At 36.9% G+C, this 17352-nt stretch overlaps 1 protein-coding gene across 4 annotated transcripts in view; it reads right to left on the bottom strand.

Annotated features, from left to right (window-relative positions):
- The window catches only part of NSD3 (nuclear receptor binding SET domain protein 3), a 118519-nt gene that overhangs the window by 39885 nt on the left and 61282 nt on the right, over positions 1–17352 (bottom strand). For 3 of the 4 annotated variants that reach the window (XM_045985094.1, XM_045985104.1, XM_045985112.1), the window contains exons 5-9: positions 13218–13372; positions 10965–11480; positions 8242–8368; positions 4676–4776; positions 2525–2570 (exon numbers count right to left, since the gene is read on the bottom strand). In XM_045985094.1, the coding sequence (XP_045841050.1) occupies positions 2525–2570; positions 4676–4776; positions 8242–8368; positions 10965–11480; positions 13218–13372 (945 nt within the window). Of the gene's footprint in view, positions 1–7; positions 1627–2524; positions 2571–4675; positions 4777–8241; positions 8369–10964; positions 11481–13217; positions 13373–17352 lie in introns of those variants that run through there. The other variant, XM_045985122.1, reaches the window with a different exon arrangement.

Below are 17352 nucleotides of genomic sequence, written 5' to 3'. Positions count from 1 at the left end.
TCGCAGAGACATCTCCATCTTGTTTTTATTAGGGATGTGACAAATCTTTGATTTGTATTCGATTCGTACACGGATAGTGCCATTTTCCCCCGAATTTTGCAATTCAGTTGATTATTGCCCCCCGAATAAATTTTGGATGTTCATAATTGTTCATCTGAGACTTCCTTGGTGAAGTGGCATTTATTGTGACCATTAACAAGTGCTGCAGCACATCTACATATGTCATGCCATCTAGGAGGCACATTGCTGAGGGTTGTAATGGACAATCAATGTTCAAGTGCAGCCAAATCACGAAGAGCTGGATGAGAGGCCTCTATGTGGAATTTGTGCGGGAAGGAATAAATATGAAAAAAAAAAAAAAAAAAAAGGCAGAGAAGAGTGTGGAATTTTTTTTAAAACTGTGTGTAATACAAATCCAGCCAAAACAATAGTGCAAAAAGTTACAAAGCAACAATCTCTTGGGCTAATGCAGTATAGGCTATACAGAAACAGCCACGATGAAATGTGCAGATCAGGCACGGTGAATACCAGGGAACCAAGGAGACGGTTAATATTTCAACCCACAGTTTGTGTTTTGGATTTTTTTCCCCCAAAATTTCCATACAACAAACAGACATCTAGATCAGCCCAGCAAGCTATGGTGGAAGTGTGCAGTCCAGAAGAGACCATGGAGAAACAAGTCTCCTGAGGCCATGAAGATCCGCAACAGGCTGAGTGAGAGTAGCACTTGGAATATAGCCATGTTCTGTGGTGGAGGATGTGGGCCTCTTTAGACTGCTCAGATTACTGGAACCTTGTTATCACATCCCATTCTACAAGTTTTTTCACTGAATGTTTCCTTACATCTATAAATGAGGGTGCCTGCCCATGTTAACGCTGATTAAAAAACACAAGTACACAAATCTATCTCCTTCATTGCTGGTGTGTGGACCCAGAACACCACCACAAAGTATTTCCTTGGCCTAAAAGATCACTGGATTAACAAGGAGTTTTAACAGAGGAACAGGAGTGCTGTACTGAGAGGCTTTCGAAGGGAAAACACAGGTACCGCCATTTCCGATGAGTTTCTGAAAATGCTAGAAAAATGACAGACTGCCAAAGACAGCTGCCATGCTGTTCTCCATGATAACGGCACTAATATTAAAAAAAATAAGAGCTTTTAATGATTGTAATGTATACAGTTTGGGCTGTTTGGCAAAACCCTGCAGATGTGCATTAATGATGCTTTATTTAAAAACAAAAAACAACAAAAAAAACCAGTCCATGTTGAAATTGATCAGTGTAAGTTAAACGGTGGTTTTTAGGCTGGACCCATGATTTAAGCTGTACCCATCCAGCTCAGACCAAAAAAAAAAAAAAATCATCTGAATGTTAAAGCAATTGTTCAGAGTCTTGAAGAAGAAACCAGGCAGGAAAATGCCAATAATGATGATTGGCGAAATCAAAATTGAAAACAAAGAAACTGTTTATCGAGCCGCCGACAAAGAAATCTTGCATGGAGACTCCAAGTCTGGAGTTTCTGGGATGAAATTGTACAGGAATCTCAGTCCACAGTTTCCTCAATCGCTGCGGAGACGGAGCTGTCACTGAATCTGACAGAGCCCTGCACTCCCCGGTCCGCCGACCCTGTGGAATGGTGGAAACACAACGAAATCAGGCCTCCTAATCTCGCAGCGATCGCGATGTCTTTTCTTGGAGCTCCGCCAAGCAGTGTTCCCTCCGAGAGGCTGTTCAGTTCTGCTGAGGATCTCCACGGAGACCATCGCTGCAGACTTCTCCCCGAGAATGCAGAGAGGCTGGTGTTTTTTTTTTTTTTTTTTTTTTTTTTTAAATAATGCAATTTGCCCAGAGTAAACTACAGGTATCAAATACAGTTTGAATGATCTCACCAAAAACGCACGAATCATGCTATGGAGTTTGTACTGTAGTCAAATTGCACACAGAAAATACGGATATAAGTTTAAGGTTTCTTAAACTTTGTGCATATCTCAAATAAGATTTGCATAAGGTTATCTAATAATGGCCATAAATATGCTACAAATCATTTTAATTAAAAAAAAAGATTTTACAGCACTGTCAAAACAAACGTGGCAAGATTTTTTTCAATCGGGTTGTCTTGTCTGATTTGTCATAGTCCATGTTTGACAAACATTAATAGCTACTATTCGGTATTCAGTCGAATACCAAAAAAAATGGATTCGTCACATCCCTAGTTTATAAGCCAGTGAAACCCCAGAATCTTATGGAGAAAAGTTAGAAACAGTATCAAGTCTACATGGTGTTCTCCAATTTACCAAAACAAGTAAGACTTTACACATGGAGGTACAGAATAAGATCAACTCTAAAACACACACACACACACATACACACACACCGGGAAATACTTCAATTTCACACAAATTTTTGACTGAAGAGCAACAACAGTGATTTACAGAGACAAACAAAAATACATGAAGTACAAATAAGTAATTCTTAAAAATTGGTTTTAATCAAGGAAATGCAAGGCAACATTATAATAACTCACCTTTCTGTAATCCAGTCTTCACTGTAGCCTGAGGAACTGTTTCAACCTGTTTGGATAGAAAAATATACCATTAACAAGGAATTTTTTTTTTCACTTTTAATTAACAGAGGGAAAAAAACAATACTTCCATCAATCTAAGTAGTGATGAATGATTAATGTATCTGAAATCTGAACTCCGTCCCATCTTCTGGGTAAAGTTTCTCTGCCTCAAGGTCAGGGAGGGTTTAAATCCTAGCTGCCTATGCTGAATTCCAAGTGACAACACACAGCCACATGCTCTCTAGCAAAGACTTTTCCCACCATTCCCTTGGTATATGAAGAGAACAGGAATCCTTTCCTCAGTGTCTGGGAGGCAGGAGAGGGGTTGTTTCTGCAACCAGCCCCGATGTTGCTATAAACCCCTCCCGCCCCAAAGACGTTAGGATAAATTTTTACTTACTATGATACTCAGGTTAATGTAACTCACGCCACTTTAAGACCCTTCCGCGCCTGCACTCACAGCTAAGTTGCTGGGAATCAGGACCCTCTCTGTAGAGAGTGCTACAGGGTTCCATACAGCTGGAAGCTCAATACTTTTGCTGCTAGTACAAACTTAAGAAAATAAGTTTGTGATATTGCAAAAGCACTTTCTTGAGTGTCTTATGAACAGTGTCTTGATCCTACATTAGGAGAGCGAGATCAGAAGTTATTCTGCCAATGTATATGTAAAACACGTGGTAATTTGAGGCTTGAACCATTGGAATTAAAGAAAGGATGCTGTTTGGAGGAGTTCCTGTTTTAGCTATGAATTGAATTTTAGGTTTCTTTAAGATGTGGTGAGATATGCATGTTGAAACACATTTTGTAAATATTTAAGGATTGTTCTAAGCTTTTTAAAAAAATTTTATTTTTTTTCACAACAGGTAAAAAAAACATACAACAGAAGCGCTTTTATAAGATACAATTAGTAATACAAATATAAAATCTTCTAAACAGTCACTGTTATTGTTCTACTACTAACTATAACATAGTGGCATTAACAATTTGTCCCACTTTTTATATTCATTCTGCTAATTAATTTTAAACTGACTGGTCACAGACTGAATTTGGGAACCAGCTGGAAAAATCACAACCTCATTTTGGTAGTGAATGCTATAGATTGTAAGAGCTTAGAAAGATTTTTTGGAATATAATTTCCTAAGTATGAAAGTTAATTATGGTAAATGAATGACAAATTAGTATATTATTTAAATTTTACTTAAATGATTCTGGGAAAATTGTTTTATATGCTTGGAGATACCATAGAGCACCCACAAAATCACCTTTCAAGTTTGGAAGTTTCAATTGTGAAGGAAATAATTTGAATAGAAAATCCACAATTCCATATTAAGTGGTTTTAAAAATATAAAGCTTACTGGAACTAATACTATTCAGAATTCTTTTTGTTTAATAGCAGCTAAAAAAATGGATATTCTTCCACTTTAAAAAGTTAGGAAAAATTCTTATTGTGAGTTTAATTTCAAGGAATAATGGTTTCTAAAAATTTCTTTGAAAAGGTAATTTAATATGCATATTACTACATTGATTACACTGGTTTACCCTTGAGTCAAATGTCCCTCCTTTTTTTGGTTTTTACTTATTACATGGTGTTTCTGATAACCCAATCACAAGTGAGTGCCATTCCACTGGGAAAATAACATTCCAAAAAATCTGTGATACCAACAGAAAAACCAGACCATCTATGATTATCTGTGTCTTAAATATAACTCTCATAGTTAAATTAATTTGATTTGTTTAAAAAATAAAAACAATACATACCAGCAGCTTAAACAAAAAATCAAAATTTAAAAGGATGGGGGGACTAAAAATCATGAAAACATGAAATCATTTTGTTCATAACAGAAATTTCAAAATATATGTGAGGAATTCTTTAAGAATCTTAAACCACTGGCTTCCCATCTCCTGAAGCCTATTTTCTGTGAAATGCTTGAAGCAGAATCACAGGGATGGCTGTACTAGAACTGGGCACTGGAACTCACTAGGACAGAAGCATAAGATAGTCCAGAAAAAGGAAACCCAGTTTGGGGAAAGTTTCTCTTTCTTTTAAGATACCATATAAGCCAGAACATTTACAAATACGATGTTTTAACTCTCTACATGTAGGAAGCCAACCTGCTCCTTTTTGATCTTCTTCTTTGGCACAACCTCGGTAGATTTCTCTGATTCAGAACGAGTTCTAATCGATCTTCTCTGTTGCTTTTTCTCTACTGAGCCTAAGAGGTGATTTAAAGAAAGAAACAAAAACTCATTTAAGGATGACCTGACATTCATTTAGTTAAGATTTGATCCAATTCCCTGCTTTTCTTATCCATTACTTTGTTTTATAATTGTTTTATTTTACTTTTGGTTTTTCAACTGTGAATCACTAAAAATTCAATCTGTACTATAAAATTCAATCTGTACTATATTTTTCATTTTAACAAATGAATTAAATTAACTCTATATGTAAAATGTTTAACAGTGGTGTACCTATATGAATTTTTGCTACTGTATATTATTAACAACAACAGGGGAAAAGGGCACAAAGATGTGGCCAAAACCAAATCATTAATTTGGATGCCAAGGGACTTGTTAAGCTTTAGAAATAATGAGTCATGAAAAACTTTTCGAAACAAGTTAGCAAGGTTTTTCATGTTAAATAGTAAAACAGAAACTAACAGTATTTTTTAAACAGTAAAATTTTTTGGAAGTAAACAGAAAAAAAGAAAATAACTTCACATGGACCCCACTCTGGACAGGATAAAACTTAGAATGAAGACCACAACTGGAAAGAACGCTAGGTCAGGAATGATTCATTCAAGAATCCTGAGAAGGAATGATGCCTGCCGTGCAGCTGTTCTCCATCTTCTCAGTGCTCGGACCACCTGCATGGTCCTTCCTACATAATAATCACCCTTCCACACCTTGCCAGGGGAGCAAGCTCTTACCAAAGCAGGCAGAAGCTACTTCAATAAAACCTTCCCTATTACCGTTATATTTTGTGGTTTCAGTGTTCTTGTCTATGTGTAAATGGTTTCCTTCACCTTAGTTCAAAGCCAAAACAAAGAGAGATCCGACTATGTCTGTTTTGGGGAAAAAAGGAGGTAGTCTGATACTAATGTATTGTTCCTGAGCTGTGTTAATTTCTAGCAGAAAATTCACAAATGAAGGTGTTGGCTCCTTCCTTCATCCTCACTCTGCTGCTTACACTGATGGAAACATTCACTAAGACGACAGATATCCTACCCTCACAGACACCTGAGTATCCCAGAAATCCAGACTTTAGTATAATCATCAATATTCAAGTACCTATCAGGAAAGAGGAAAATGAAAATAGACCTGCTTAAAACAAAATAATTTCACTTGTTTTGAGGATGACAACATAACTGTTCCATTAAGTACAGATGGTTATTTGATTTACTATCTTATAGAAAATAAAGCAACACGACTTCTTTTAATTGTTCTGAAAGCTACTAAAAGAACACATAAAATCTACCATATTAAAACCACGAAAAAGTACTACATTTGTGTCCTGAGAGAGAGGAGGTGACCATCTCTGGATAACAGTTTAGAAATCTAGTATAAAGGCAAATACAATTCTTCACATCGAGAAATTAGCAGTACCACACACTCTATGTGCCCCCTAAATTTACTAAGAAAAGGCTCAAGAATTCTGCCTAGCAGTTAACACCAACTGAGATGATGATACAACTGGTTTCTGAAGGGAGATAAGTCTTTTCTCTCACTTTTCAACTACTGAAGTTATTTCCACAAGAAGCAAAATGGTCATTTAAAAAGGCAAAATATGCTCATCAACCACAGCTGGTAACCAAATTTAAACCAATGTCAAAGCTTTAGAGCGCTCATTAATTTACAACCTAAATATAGCACCTGCCTAAAGAAAGACCTGCGCTTATTCCAGATATAAAGAATTAGAACCTTCCGCTTTACCTTTCACTTAAAAAAAATTTTTTTTATAGCAAAACTTTAATCTTACAGCGAAAAGACTACATGAAAAGAAAATGTTCTGGGCGCCTGGGTGGCTCAGTGGGTTAAAGCCTTAGCCTTTGGCTTGGGTCATGATCTCAGGGTCCTGGGATTGAGCCCCACGATTGGGCTCTCTGCTCGGTGAGAAGCCCGCCTCCCTCTCTGTCTCTGCCTGCCTCTCTGCCTGCTTGTGATCTCTCTCTCTATCAAATAAATAAATAGAATATTAAAAAAAAAAGGTGTAATATTTAAGATCAATCTAATATAGTTTACTTTCTCCCTAAATAGGAGAATGTAGATATTTAAATAGAGATCCCCCTAGGCTAAGTATAACACTTAAACCAGACAAATTACAACAGTTTAGTGTAAAGAAAGGATAGCAAAATTGATGTACCTGACTATGGAGAGCTGAGGCCAAAAAATTCTTTAAATCTTCAAAGAAGGAACAGATGTTTTCAATTATGGTTAATTAATGCAAAATCTTTTAAGTCCACTTACTCATTTCTTTAACATCATAATTTCATTTTTTTATACAGTATTGTGAACTGATACAAGTTGCAAATCTGGTTCTGGACTCTGCTACTCTCTCCTTACTTTAACGCAGCTTCCCTTCCCAATTCAAATTTGGATAAAGGCATAATGTTTTGCATGCCCCATCCAAAACATGCCCCATCTCCCCTGCCACCACCTCTCCCTATAATGTAGCACCCCTCATCTTTGTTTTTTTTTTAAAGAAAAGCTAGCCGAAATTCTTTCCTGAACAATGACTGCTTTTACTTTAGCTCTTAAAATAATAAGAATCTTACTCAAAAGTTTCCCTTATGAAACTATTTGCCCCTTTGTGCCACTCAGTCACGATTCTGCCTGAGTTACTACTGATTCAAGGCTACTACCTCAATTCTCAAGATTTTATTCCTTCTAGAAAATTACTTGGTCCCTTTGATTTGATTCCAAACTTTTTTTAAAAGAACAAGGTGAAACCAAGTCCCTTTTCCTAAACTAAGATTCCAAATGACCAAACCAGTTGACAGTCTCTTTTCTTGATGGCTGTAGGAAGCAGTAATACTATTATATAAACCAAACCAACCAGAAACTCAGTTAAAAGTAAGATATTTAGTATGTCAGTCCCTAAAAAAAAATGACTTTGACCAAAGGTACAACCTTACTAAATATAGGCATTTCTCTTTTAAACAAGAATAATATGGTTTGATTTTCTATTCATGGTATCTGTTAATCAGAGAACAGAATTATAATAGGAGAGTTAGGCCCTAGTCCCCTATTTACTAACATCTACTACACCTAAAAATAATAAAAACAGCATGGGCATCTGTCAATTAGTTTCTAATAAAAGATTAAGAATGAAATGGTAAGAATGTGTTAATAGTGCTAGAAAAGTAAAGCTATCATTTTCATGCAGAGAGAAAATCAGATGGTGCATTTACTCAGATGTGTACAGATTTTATAACTATACTCTTTTAATTACAGAACCTTCTTATTAACTTAAACTCCTGTAGGAAAAATAACTTACTATGAATAAAGCTCCCCAGCCCCTATTCTTCCCTAATGAAATAATTGCTTTCATAACTTAATTTTTTAAAATATAATTTGATTTTGATAACTCAAAGTTTCTTAGGAACACAGCTACCATGTTATAGCAAAACAGAACTATGACCTCTTAAAATGGATCTATATACTCTTCATTCCTTACTCACCTGTAGGACCAGATGTTGCTTCAGGAGATGATATATTCTGAGTCGCCTTTTCATTTCTCTGGTTTGGTGTAGAAATTATAAGTCTTTCCTGTCCCCTGACACTTATTTCCGTTTTGTTACCAATTCCCTTTAAAATAAGGCAAATTAAAAATAGGTGATCACCAGGCAAATGGCATTAATTGGCTTACAAAGACAGCTTAAGATAGTCACGATTTGCTTGAATTTTACCTACTCTTTGATTGTAGTTATCATCTTTGCCATTACCAGAGCAATTTTATTAAATTATCGGGATGTATTCTAAAATGTATAATGAGATTATGTGAGGGGAAAAAAAAATGATTCCGCATGAGGCATATCACTAAAAACTGAACCTGTATCACCTAGTTTTCTGTCAAAACCAAAATGTTTTCTTGTCTGAATAGTCTCTCCCTTTACCTCATCACAGGAAAAGAACGAGTCATTTTCATTTGGTTAAGTGCCTTACTACACAAATCAAAATGTCAACATTTCTTTTACTTTTTAAGATTTTTTTAAAATACTTTTTTTATAAACATATAATGTATCATTAGCCCCAGGGGTACAGGTCTGTGAATCGCCAGGTTTACACACTTCATAACACTCACCATAGCATATTCCCTCCCCAATGTCCACAACCCCAGTACCCTCTTCCTACACAAACCACCACCCCCCACCCCCGCAACCCTCAGTTTGTTTTGTGAGATTAAGAGTCTCTTATGGTTTGTCTCCTTCCCGATCCCATCTTGTTTCATTTATTCTTTTCCTACCCCCTCAAACCCTCCACGTTGCATCTCCTCTTCCTCATATCAGGGAGATCATATGATAGTTGTCTTTCTCCAATTGAAAATGTCAACATGTCTCAAAAGACAAGAATATAAGGGCGCCTGGGTGGCTCAGTCAGTTAAAACGGCTGCCTTTGGCTCAGGTCATGATCCTGGGGTCCTAGGACTGAGTCCCACATCAGACTCCCTGCTCAGCGAAAAGCCTGCTTCTCTGCCTACTTGTGCTCTCTATAGCTTTCTGTCAAATAAAGAAATAAAATTTTAAAATAAAAAAAAAGACAAGAATATCCTTAGATACAGAAATCTAACATTCTTGATGACCAAAATGTGTACCCAATAAGCAATTTGGAGCAGATAGAAGGCAGCTATAATTACAGCTGTCTCATTTTAGGTATTTTTAACACAATGAAATAAAGGAGTGGTTTGCAAATATATGCATTTTTAAGGTCTTCATTTTAAAAAGATCAGTTTGGGGATGCATGGGTGGCTCAGGCAGTTAAGCCTCCAACTCTTGATTTTGGTTCAGGTCATGATCTCAGGGTCATGAGACTGAGTCCCCCACCCACCCCCCATACTAGGTGGAGATTCGGCTTGAGATTCTCTCTCTCCCTCTGCCCCTGCCTGCAAACCCCTCCTGTGTGGGGAGTGCTCTCTAATAAATAACTCTTTTTTAGAAATTTAAATAAATGAATAAATAAATAAATAAGACAACTTTATCCCCAATTTCATTTAAATAGCACTCTTTGGAGCACGGTGATAAAGTCCGATTTGTATATCCAAATGCAGATAAAAACTAGCTCCAAGAATGAAGCCAATCTGCATTAAAAATAAGTAGAAAGGTATTCCTTTGCTATTCCAAGCTGTCAGCAGAACCAAGTGCAGACTGTAACTTAAGTCTTTCCAAGTAGTTTAGTCTTACTGAAATCAGTTGAACCTACAGTCAGAAACAAATTAACAGAGAATCCTTATACTTCTCTCTAGTAAAATATTATCACTTGAGCACCGGGTGTCATATGTCAGTGTTTAATCACTAAATTCTGCACCTGAAACTAATATTATACTGTATGTTAAATACCTGGAATTTAGATAAAAACTTGGGAAAATATAGCACTGATGAGGCATACTTACATTTAATTATTTTCAGGTGCACATGACAATGTTAGGAAATAAACAGAGTTTTTTAAAAGCACACACCCATGAGGTGCCGCTAAAGTGAATTCATAAGCCTACAACTGTGGTAAGGGTTTGGAGGACAGTGAAGAAGTACATGGAATAAACATTACAAATGTTATCACACAATTTTAAAGTCTAAAAGCTAAAATATAAGTGCCCTAAATGGAGGTTCAGGACTGGCTGATGGAGGTATTCAATTTGAAGAGGTATTTTTACCCATTACCTACGCTATCACCACAGTTAATTGTTACAGAACAAACACAGTTCTGGAATTTCTCTAAAACGCATTAGCTCTCCCAAGCCAACATGAGCCTAACAAAATTGCTGGTGCAACCAAATAGATCAGCAGGTATAACTAGTATAGTGGTTAATTCAGTAACTGAGAAAAATAATGTAATAAGAAGCACACTTTGCGGCTAAGAAAAACTAACTATACAAGCTACAAACAGGCAAACTGCCAAGTTTTTTTCCACAACTTTACGGAACTAAGCTCAATTTTGGCTGCACAGCTCAAGATTAATCTAGTACAGATGGAATATTACAAAAGAGGGGGAAAAACAAAGGAAAACACAGTCTTTCTGCCTTTTTTTGCCCCGTTAGACACAGTAAACTAACCGTACATTTCAAATGCAGTGGTAAAAGGTATTTAAATTATGACCTTGTGTTGTTTATGAGGTTTCTTTTTAAATACCAAGGTTGAAGACTTATTAAATAATGTTCCCCCAAAACACCCATGAAGAAAGGAGGTACCTTTGTCGAATAAACAAACTGATCAATAAATTTCCCATCTCCTGTAGCATTCTGAAGAGCAAACACTTGTTCAATCTTCACAACTGGAGACATGTTACACTTCTGCAAATCCAGGCTCCCTTTGTGCATTGTAATGGAAGCTGGTAAAGATTTCCTTGCGGCGGCCGTTTTCCAGGCTATTTTAACAGGAGGTGGTTCTTCCTCTTCCACACTCGTGTGCCGCCTCTGGCTCTGTCTCCGAATTTCAGTACTTGAGAGTGAGGAGGCCACTTCACCCGCATTGGTCTGTTCCGGCTGAGTATTCAGCACTGACCTTGGTCTTCGGGTTTTCTTAACTTCAGCTTTGGAGGCAACATTCTTCTTTGCTTGGGACAAAGCCTCCTCAGGCTGTTTATCAATATAGATAAAAGTATACTGTTCTATTCTTTCCTCTCGAGTCATTTTTAGTGCCTTCTCTGCATGGGCGATACCAATGTCCCACTGAGCACGTTCTCTCTGAGGTCGGGGTTTCCGAATCTAAAAAAAGACCCAGGCAGATAAAAGACAGGTATTATTGGATACCTTTCAATCTAATTGGTACATTTATACCAATACATATTTCCCACGTGATCCTGACATCTTTCCAGGTAACATAAATCAATATATTCGGGTTCTTCAGTCAAATACATGAAATGCTCTAACTCCCTACCTTTGATAAGTCAGTATTACTATCAGATGACATGCAGGTCTACTCTCTCTCATATTTCCTTTTTTGTTGACCACTCTTCTGGACAAGTTCCTCAAAGAGGGAGCTGTCCCTTCTCACATTACATTCATAAAAAGCCAGCAATGAGGGAAAGGGAAGAGAGATTGCAGAATGATTACTTTCAGTGGTCAATGAAACACTAACATTAAAAATGACATCCTAAGGCTCTGGGGTGCTACAGAGATCACAACAAAGCAAATGGCAGAGTCAGTACTTGAAGCTGTGCTGGTAGTTTGTACCATAATGCAAACAGGGGCAGAACGCAGAGAAAGGAGAGAGCCCAGAGGAACAAATGAAAGTTGATAAGACATTGGAAAGAAAGAATATATGAGAGAAAAAATAAACCCGAACCAGTTTCCATAGGTCTCCTTCACTGTTGCTCAAAAGACTTTGAGTTGGCAAGACAGATAAGAAAACTTTGAATGAAAGTATGCAAGATGACCAAAGCCATCAGGAATTATCTAGGGCGTTAGACTGAGGTAGCCAAAAATTAGCTAATGAAACTATGAGAAGGGATGGTATATGTGAAATGCTGATTTATAAATCTATAAAATGTTGTCTGATAAAATTAATCAAAATCCTGTGTGATGAAATTTAGCTTTTAAAGAGTAAAAATATGACAAATTTCTGTATCACAAGAGACCCACCCTAAAATTAGTTGAGTTTAAAAACGTCAACCAGATAGATTATCAGGAGTTGCTGTTATAATTCTAAAATATCCACCACCACAAACATATTTCTTGGTTCCATCACTAAGTGTGTCCTTGGTTGAACAAGTTACTTAAGCTGTGCCTAATTTCTTCATCTTCAGAAATAGGAATAATGGTATCTATCCCACTTAAGTTGTTATAAAGATTAAATGAATTAATATACACAAAATGCTTAAAACAGTGCCTGTCTCACAGTAGGTGCTCACTAAATATTTTAGAAACTTCACTTTCACAAAACAAATTTTACTAGATAAGAATAAAGGGAATCATATAAAGATAATGAAATAGGAGAAAGAATAGAACTCCCTAGCAAAATCTGCATATCACTAGCAGCTACTACTCTTATGTACACTAATTCAAAAATAGAATCCAATACTGTATTAAGCAGACTTCAAGTTTTTAATAGTATTTTAATGTTGTTTATATGAAATACAAAACCTACTGGCATACAATACATTATTAAAACTGAACTTGGGGGTGTCTGGGTGGCTCAGTGGGTTAAAGCCTCTGCCTTCAGCTCAGGTCATGATCCCAGGGTCCTGGGATCGAGCCCCGCATCGGGCTCTCTGCTCAGCAGAAAGCCTGCTTCCCCCCTTCTCTGTCTGCCTCTCTACCTACTTGTGATCTCTCTCTCTGTTAAATAAATAAGTAAAATCTTTTAAATAAATAAATACAGCTGAACTTAGGTTAAAATAACATCATTCTAACAACTCTCCAAATTCAAGTATGAAAACTTCTACTAAATTAAGTCCTCTAAAAACCATATTCAATTGGTAATATTAGTATGTTGTCAGATACCTTTTGTTTCTCAGAGTGATTGCTGGCTTGTTTGGTTGCTTCAGCCAATAATTCTTCATACTGTTTGTGACCTTTGTACTCTCGTACTCGCTTTTCATGAACCCATGCCCTCTCTGGCTGGTTGCTAAAAAACTGGACGTGATATTCCCGGGCACCTGCAAGCAAAAATTCTTATTAACCATTTCAGAACATAAGCATCCACATATACTCTGCCAAAAAGATGAACCTATGGCCAGATTCCCTGGCATTACTCCTATTAAAACTCATATGCTTTGGATTGTCCAAAGATATAATCCAACACCTGCCAATTACACAACTAAGAGTTACTGTAAAAAAAATCACTCCCAAATGATTAAAATTTGTCCAGCAAGTTTTAAGAGAAAGAAAATCAGAAATTCTGCTAATTATCAGATTTGTTACCTTGGTTACCCAACTTATTTTTCCTTGTCTCAAACCTTTTTACAAACAAATCTGGGAATAAATAATTTTTTCTTCAAAAAGTGTGTAACAGGGGTGCCTGGGTGGCTTAATCGGTTAAGTGTCTACCTTTGGCCTCAGGTCATGATCCCAGAGTCCTGGGATCAAGCCCCATGGTGCGCTCCTTGTTCAGCCGGGAGTCTGCTTCTCTCTCTCTGCCGCCCACCCCTCACCCCTGTTCCCTAGCTCGTGGGTGCTCATGTCCGCGTGCGCTCTCTCTCAAATATAATCTTTAAAAAATATTTATAACATATTTTCTTGGACTTTAAAAGTGCTAGTCAAATTGCTTTTCTGGCTATATAAAAGTGGACTATACATACTCAAGGGTGGAGAAGAGGCCACTGACTCTTTCAGGGATCCTGTGAGGTCAAAACTATCTTTATAATAATACCAAGATGCTACTGTCTTTTCAGTGTGGTGGCATTTGCACTTAATACTGCAAAAACAGGGGCGCCTGGGTGGCTCGGTGGATTGAGCCTCTGCCTTCGGCTCAGGTCATGATCTCAGGGTCCTGGGATCGAGCCCCGCATCGGGCTCTCTGCTCAGCGGGGAGCCTGCTTCCTCCTCTCTCTCTGCCTGCCTCTCTGCCTACTTGTGATCTCTCTCTCTGTCAAATAAATAAATAAAATCTTAAAAAAAAAAATACTGCAAAAACAATGGTGAGTAAGACTACTGGGATGTTAGCACAAATAAAGACAGTGAGCGACACCAAACTATACTAGTATCACATTCTAGTTACACAGAAGAGTAAGCACTTAGAAACTATGATAATTTGACATTATCATGACATTTAGGCACATGATCAGGGATCTTATACAACTATACACTGGCAGTTAAAACAAAAAGGCACTTTTATTTAAAGTCCTTGATGAAGTGGTAAAATGATTAATTTCAGTAAATTTCAACCTCTGGACACTATCTTTTTAATATTCTGCATGATGAAATGGGAGGTATGCATAAAGCACTTTTGTTTACTGAAGGGTGACAGTTATCTTGAGGAAAAGTACTTGTATGACTGACAGAGTTGCAAGATTACTGGTCACTTTTTCATCATTTTTATTGGAAAGAACGACTGACAGAAAAACTATGGTTACTTGAACTCGAGCATTTGGCAGGTATTTCCTTTAAAATGAACAAAGCAAGTTTGCTATTTCAATGAAATCAACTGACAGTATTTGTTGCCAATGACAAAATTTGATCTTTCAAGCAAAAATTAGAATTTTGGAAAATCTGAGTCTTCCAACTTCCCAATAATCCAAGAATTTTCTGATGAAATAACTGGTCTTATAGACTAATGTGATTTAAAAAAATATCTATAGAAGGGGCACCAGGGTGGCTCAGTTGTCAAGCGTCTGCCTTTGGTTCAGGTCATGATCCCAGGGTTCTGGGATCAAGTCCCGCATCAGCCTCACTGCTTGGCAGGAAGCCTGCTTCTCGCTCTCCCACTCCCCCTGCTTATGTTCCCTCTCTCACTGTGTCTCTGTCAAATAAATAAATAAAAGCTAAAAAAAAAAAAAAAAATATATATATATATGTATATATACCACATATATATAAATATATATGGTGAGAGGATGGGGCCCTCCTGGGTGGCCAGTCGATTAAATGCCCAACTCCTGATTTCAGCTAAGGTCACGTCATGATCTCAGGATGGTGAGATCAGAGCCTTGCTTAAGATTATCTCTTCCTCTGCTCCTCCCCCTGGCTCCTATGCACACTCTCAATCTAAAGAAAAAAGATCTACAGAAGAATGTGTCAACATTTGGAAGATACGTCTCACTTATTAAAGCCAGTATTTTTTTTTTAATTTTTTAAGATTTTATTTATTTACTTATTAGAGAGAGGGAAAGAGAAAAGGGAGTGGGGCTGCATGGGAGGAAGAGGGTACAGGGGGAGGGGAGACAAGCATACTCTCTGCTTAATGCAGAGGCCCATGGGAAGGCAGAGGTCAATCCCAGGACCCTAAGATTATGGCCTGAGTGAAAGTCAGACAATTAACCAACTGAGCCATCCAGGCACCCCAAACCACTATTTTTTAAATGGCCAATATGTAATGTTATAAAATCATGAAAGGTAAAAGATTCATTCAAAGTGCAAGACAGAACCAATGGAGTCCAATGTAACAAAGTACAAAAAGTTTATGGATATGATTTCAGATTCCATATTCCAACTAACCCACCACTTATTGATTTTTGGTGTAGTATCAAAGAAATATACACACATTACCTAAAAAGTTTATTAAGATACAGTATTTTCAACTACACCTCTGTATTTTTCAACTACACCTCTGTCTGAGGTCAGATTATCTTCATATAGTTAAACCAAAACAACAAATTTTAACAGATTGAATGTAGAAGCAGATCTGAGGTCAGATTATCTTCATATAGTTAAACCAAAACAACAAATTTTAACAGATTGAATGTAGAAGCAGATACAAGAATCTAGTATCTAGCCAGTCATTAAAGAGATTTGCAATGATGTAAAATACTATTCTTCTCAGTATCTTTGAGAAAATATTTTTCATAAAAATACACTGACAACATATAATAGATTATTTTTAAATGAATTAGTAAATTTTTAATTTACTAATTTATTTTTAAATTTTCTTAGTTTTAATTTCCAAATTAAAATAAATAGTAATAGATACAACCCATGTAAACAAAAGGTTTTTAGAGTCGTCAAACTCTAAGAGTGTAAGGGGTTATGGGACCAAAAAATCTGAGAACTGCTGTTCTAGAACAATGCTACTCTCCAAGTGTGGTTCCCAGAACAAGCCAGTCTGTGACAAAATAAGCACAGAAGAGTAAGCATTTAGAAACTATGATAATTTGACACTGTCACGACATTTAGGCACATGACCAGGGATCTTATACTATATATTTTTTGCTGCTGGGGGCCTTTCCTTTTTGTAATAGTTACTTTTATGCATTTTATATAATTATCGGTCCATGGGGGAATGGAAATTTTTAAGAAATGAACAAAAGTTGGTCTTTTCCATACAAAGTTTGAAAAAAACAACTCTACAGAAAATGTCTCAGGTTGGGGCGCCTGGGTGGCTCAGTGGGTTAAGCCGCTGCCTTCGGCTCAGGTCATGATTTCAGGGTCCTGACAGGCAGGGAGCCTGTTTCTCTCTGCCTGCCTCTCTGACTACTTGTGATCTCTCTCTCTCACTATCAAATAAATAAATAAAATCTTTAAAAAAAAAAAGAAAATGTCTCAGGTTAATAGAGTACTGTATAACTGGTCTTAGTGAATCCAAGTCAGGTAGGCAGAGAAAAATAATAAGCGGATCTTGACTAGAAAAATACAGGTATAAGCTTAAGTTGAACTCAGTTATCTGAAATCGACTGTATCTTGCATTTGAAAATTTTTTAATTTTATTAGACGTTAATGGAAGATTACCTAAGGAATTATTTTGAAACCAGATTAAAATTTCTTATGTAAAATAGCCTATAAGAGAAAAATACACTCACAATTCAATCTCCATATAATCTGAGAAGGAAGAGCTAAGCACAAATTTGACTATAATTAATCAAAGAAGGTTTATCAAAAGTCCAAGGGTTTTTGGAGACAAAAAAAGAAGGGGCGCCTGGGTGGCTCAGTCCTGAAATGTCTGCCTTCGGCTCAGGTCATGATCCCAGGGTCCCGGGATCGAGCC

This window comes from Meles meles, chromosome 2, assembly GCF_922984935.1.
Source record: "Meles meles chromosome 2, mMelMel3.1 paternal haplotype, whole genome shotgun sequence".
Classification (NCBI taxonomy): domain Eukaryota; kingdom Metazoa; phylum Chordata; class Mammalia; order Carnivora; family Mustelidae; genus Meles; species Meles meles.
This window is presented reverse-complemented; position numbering and strand designations above follow the sequence as displayed.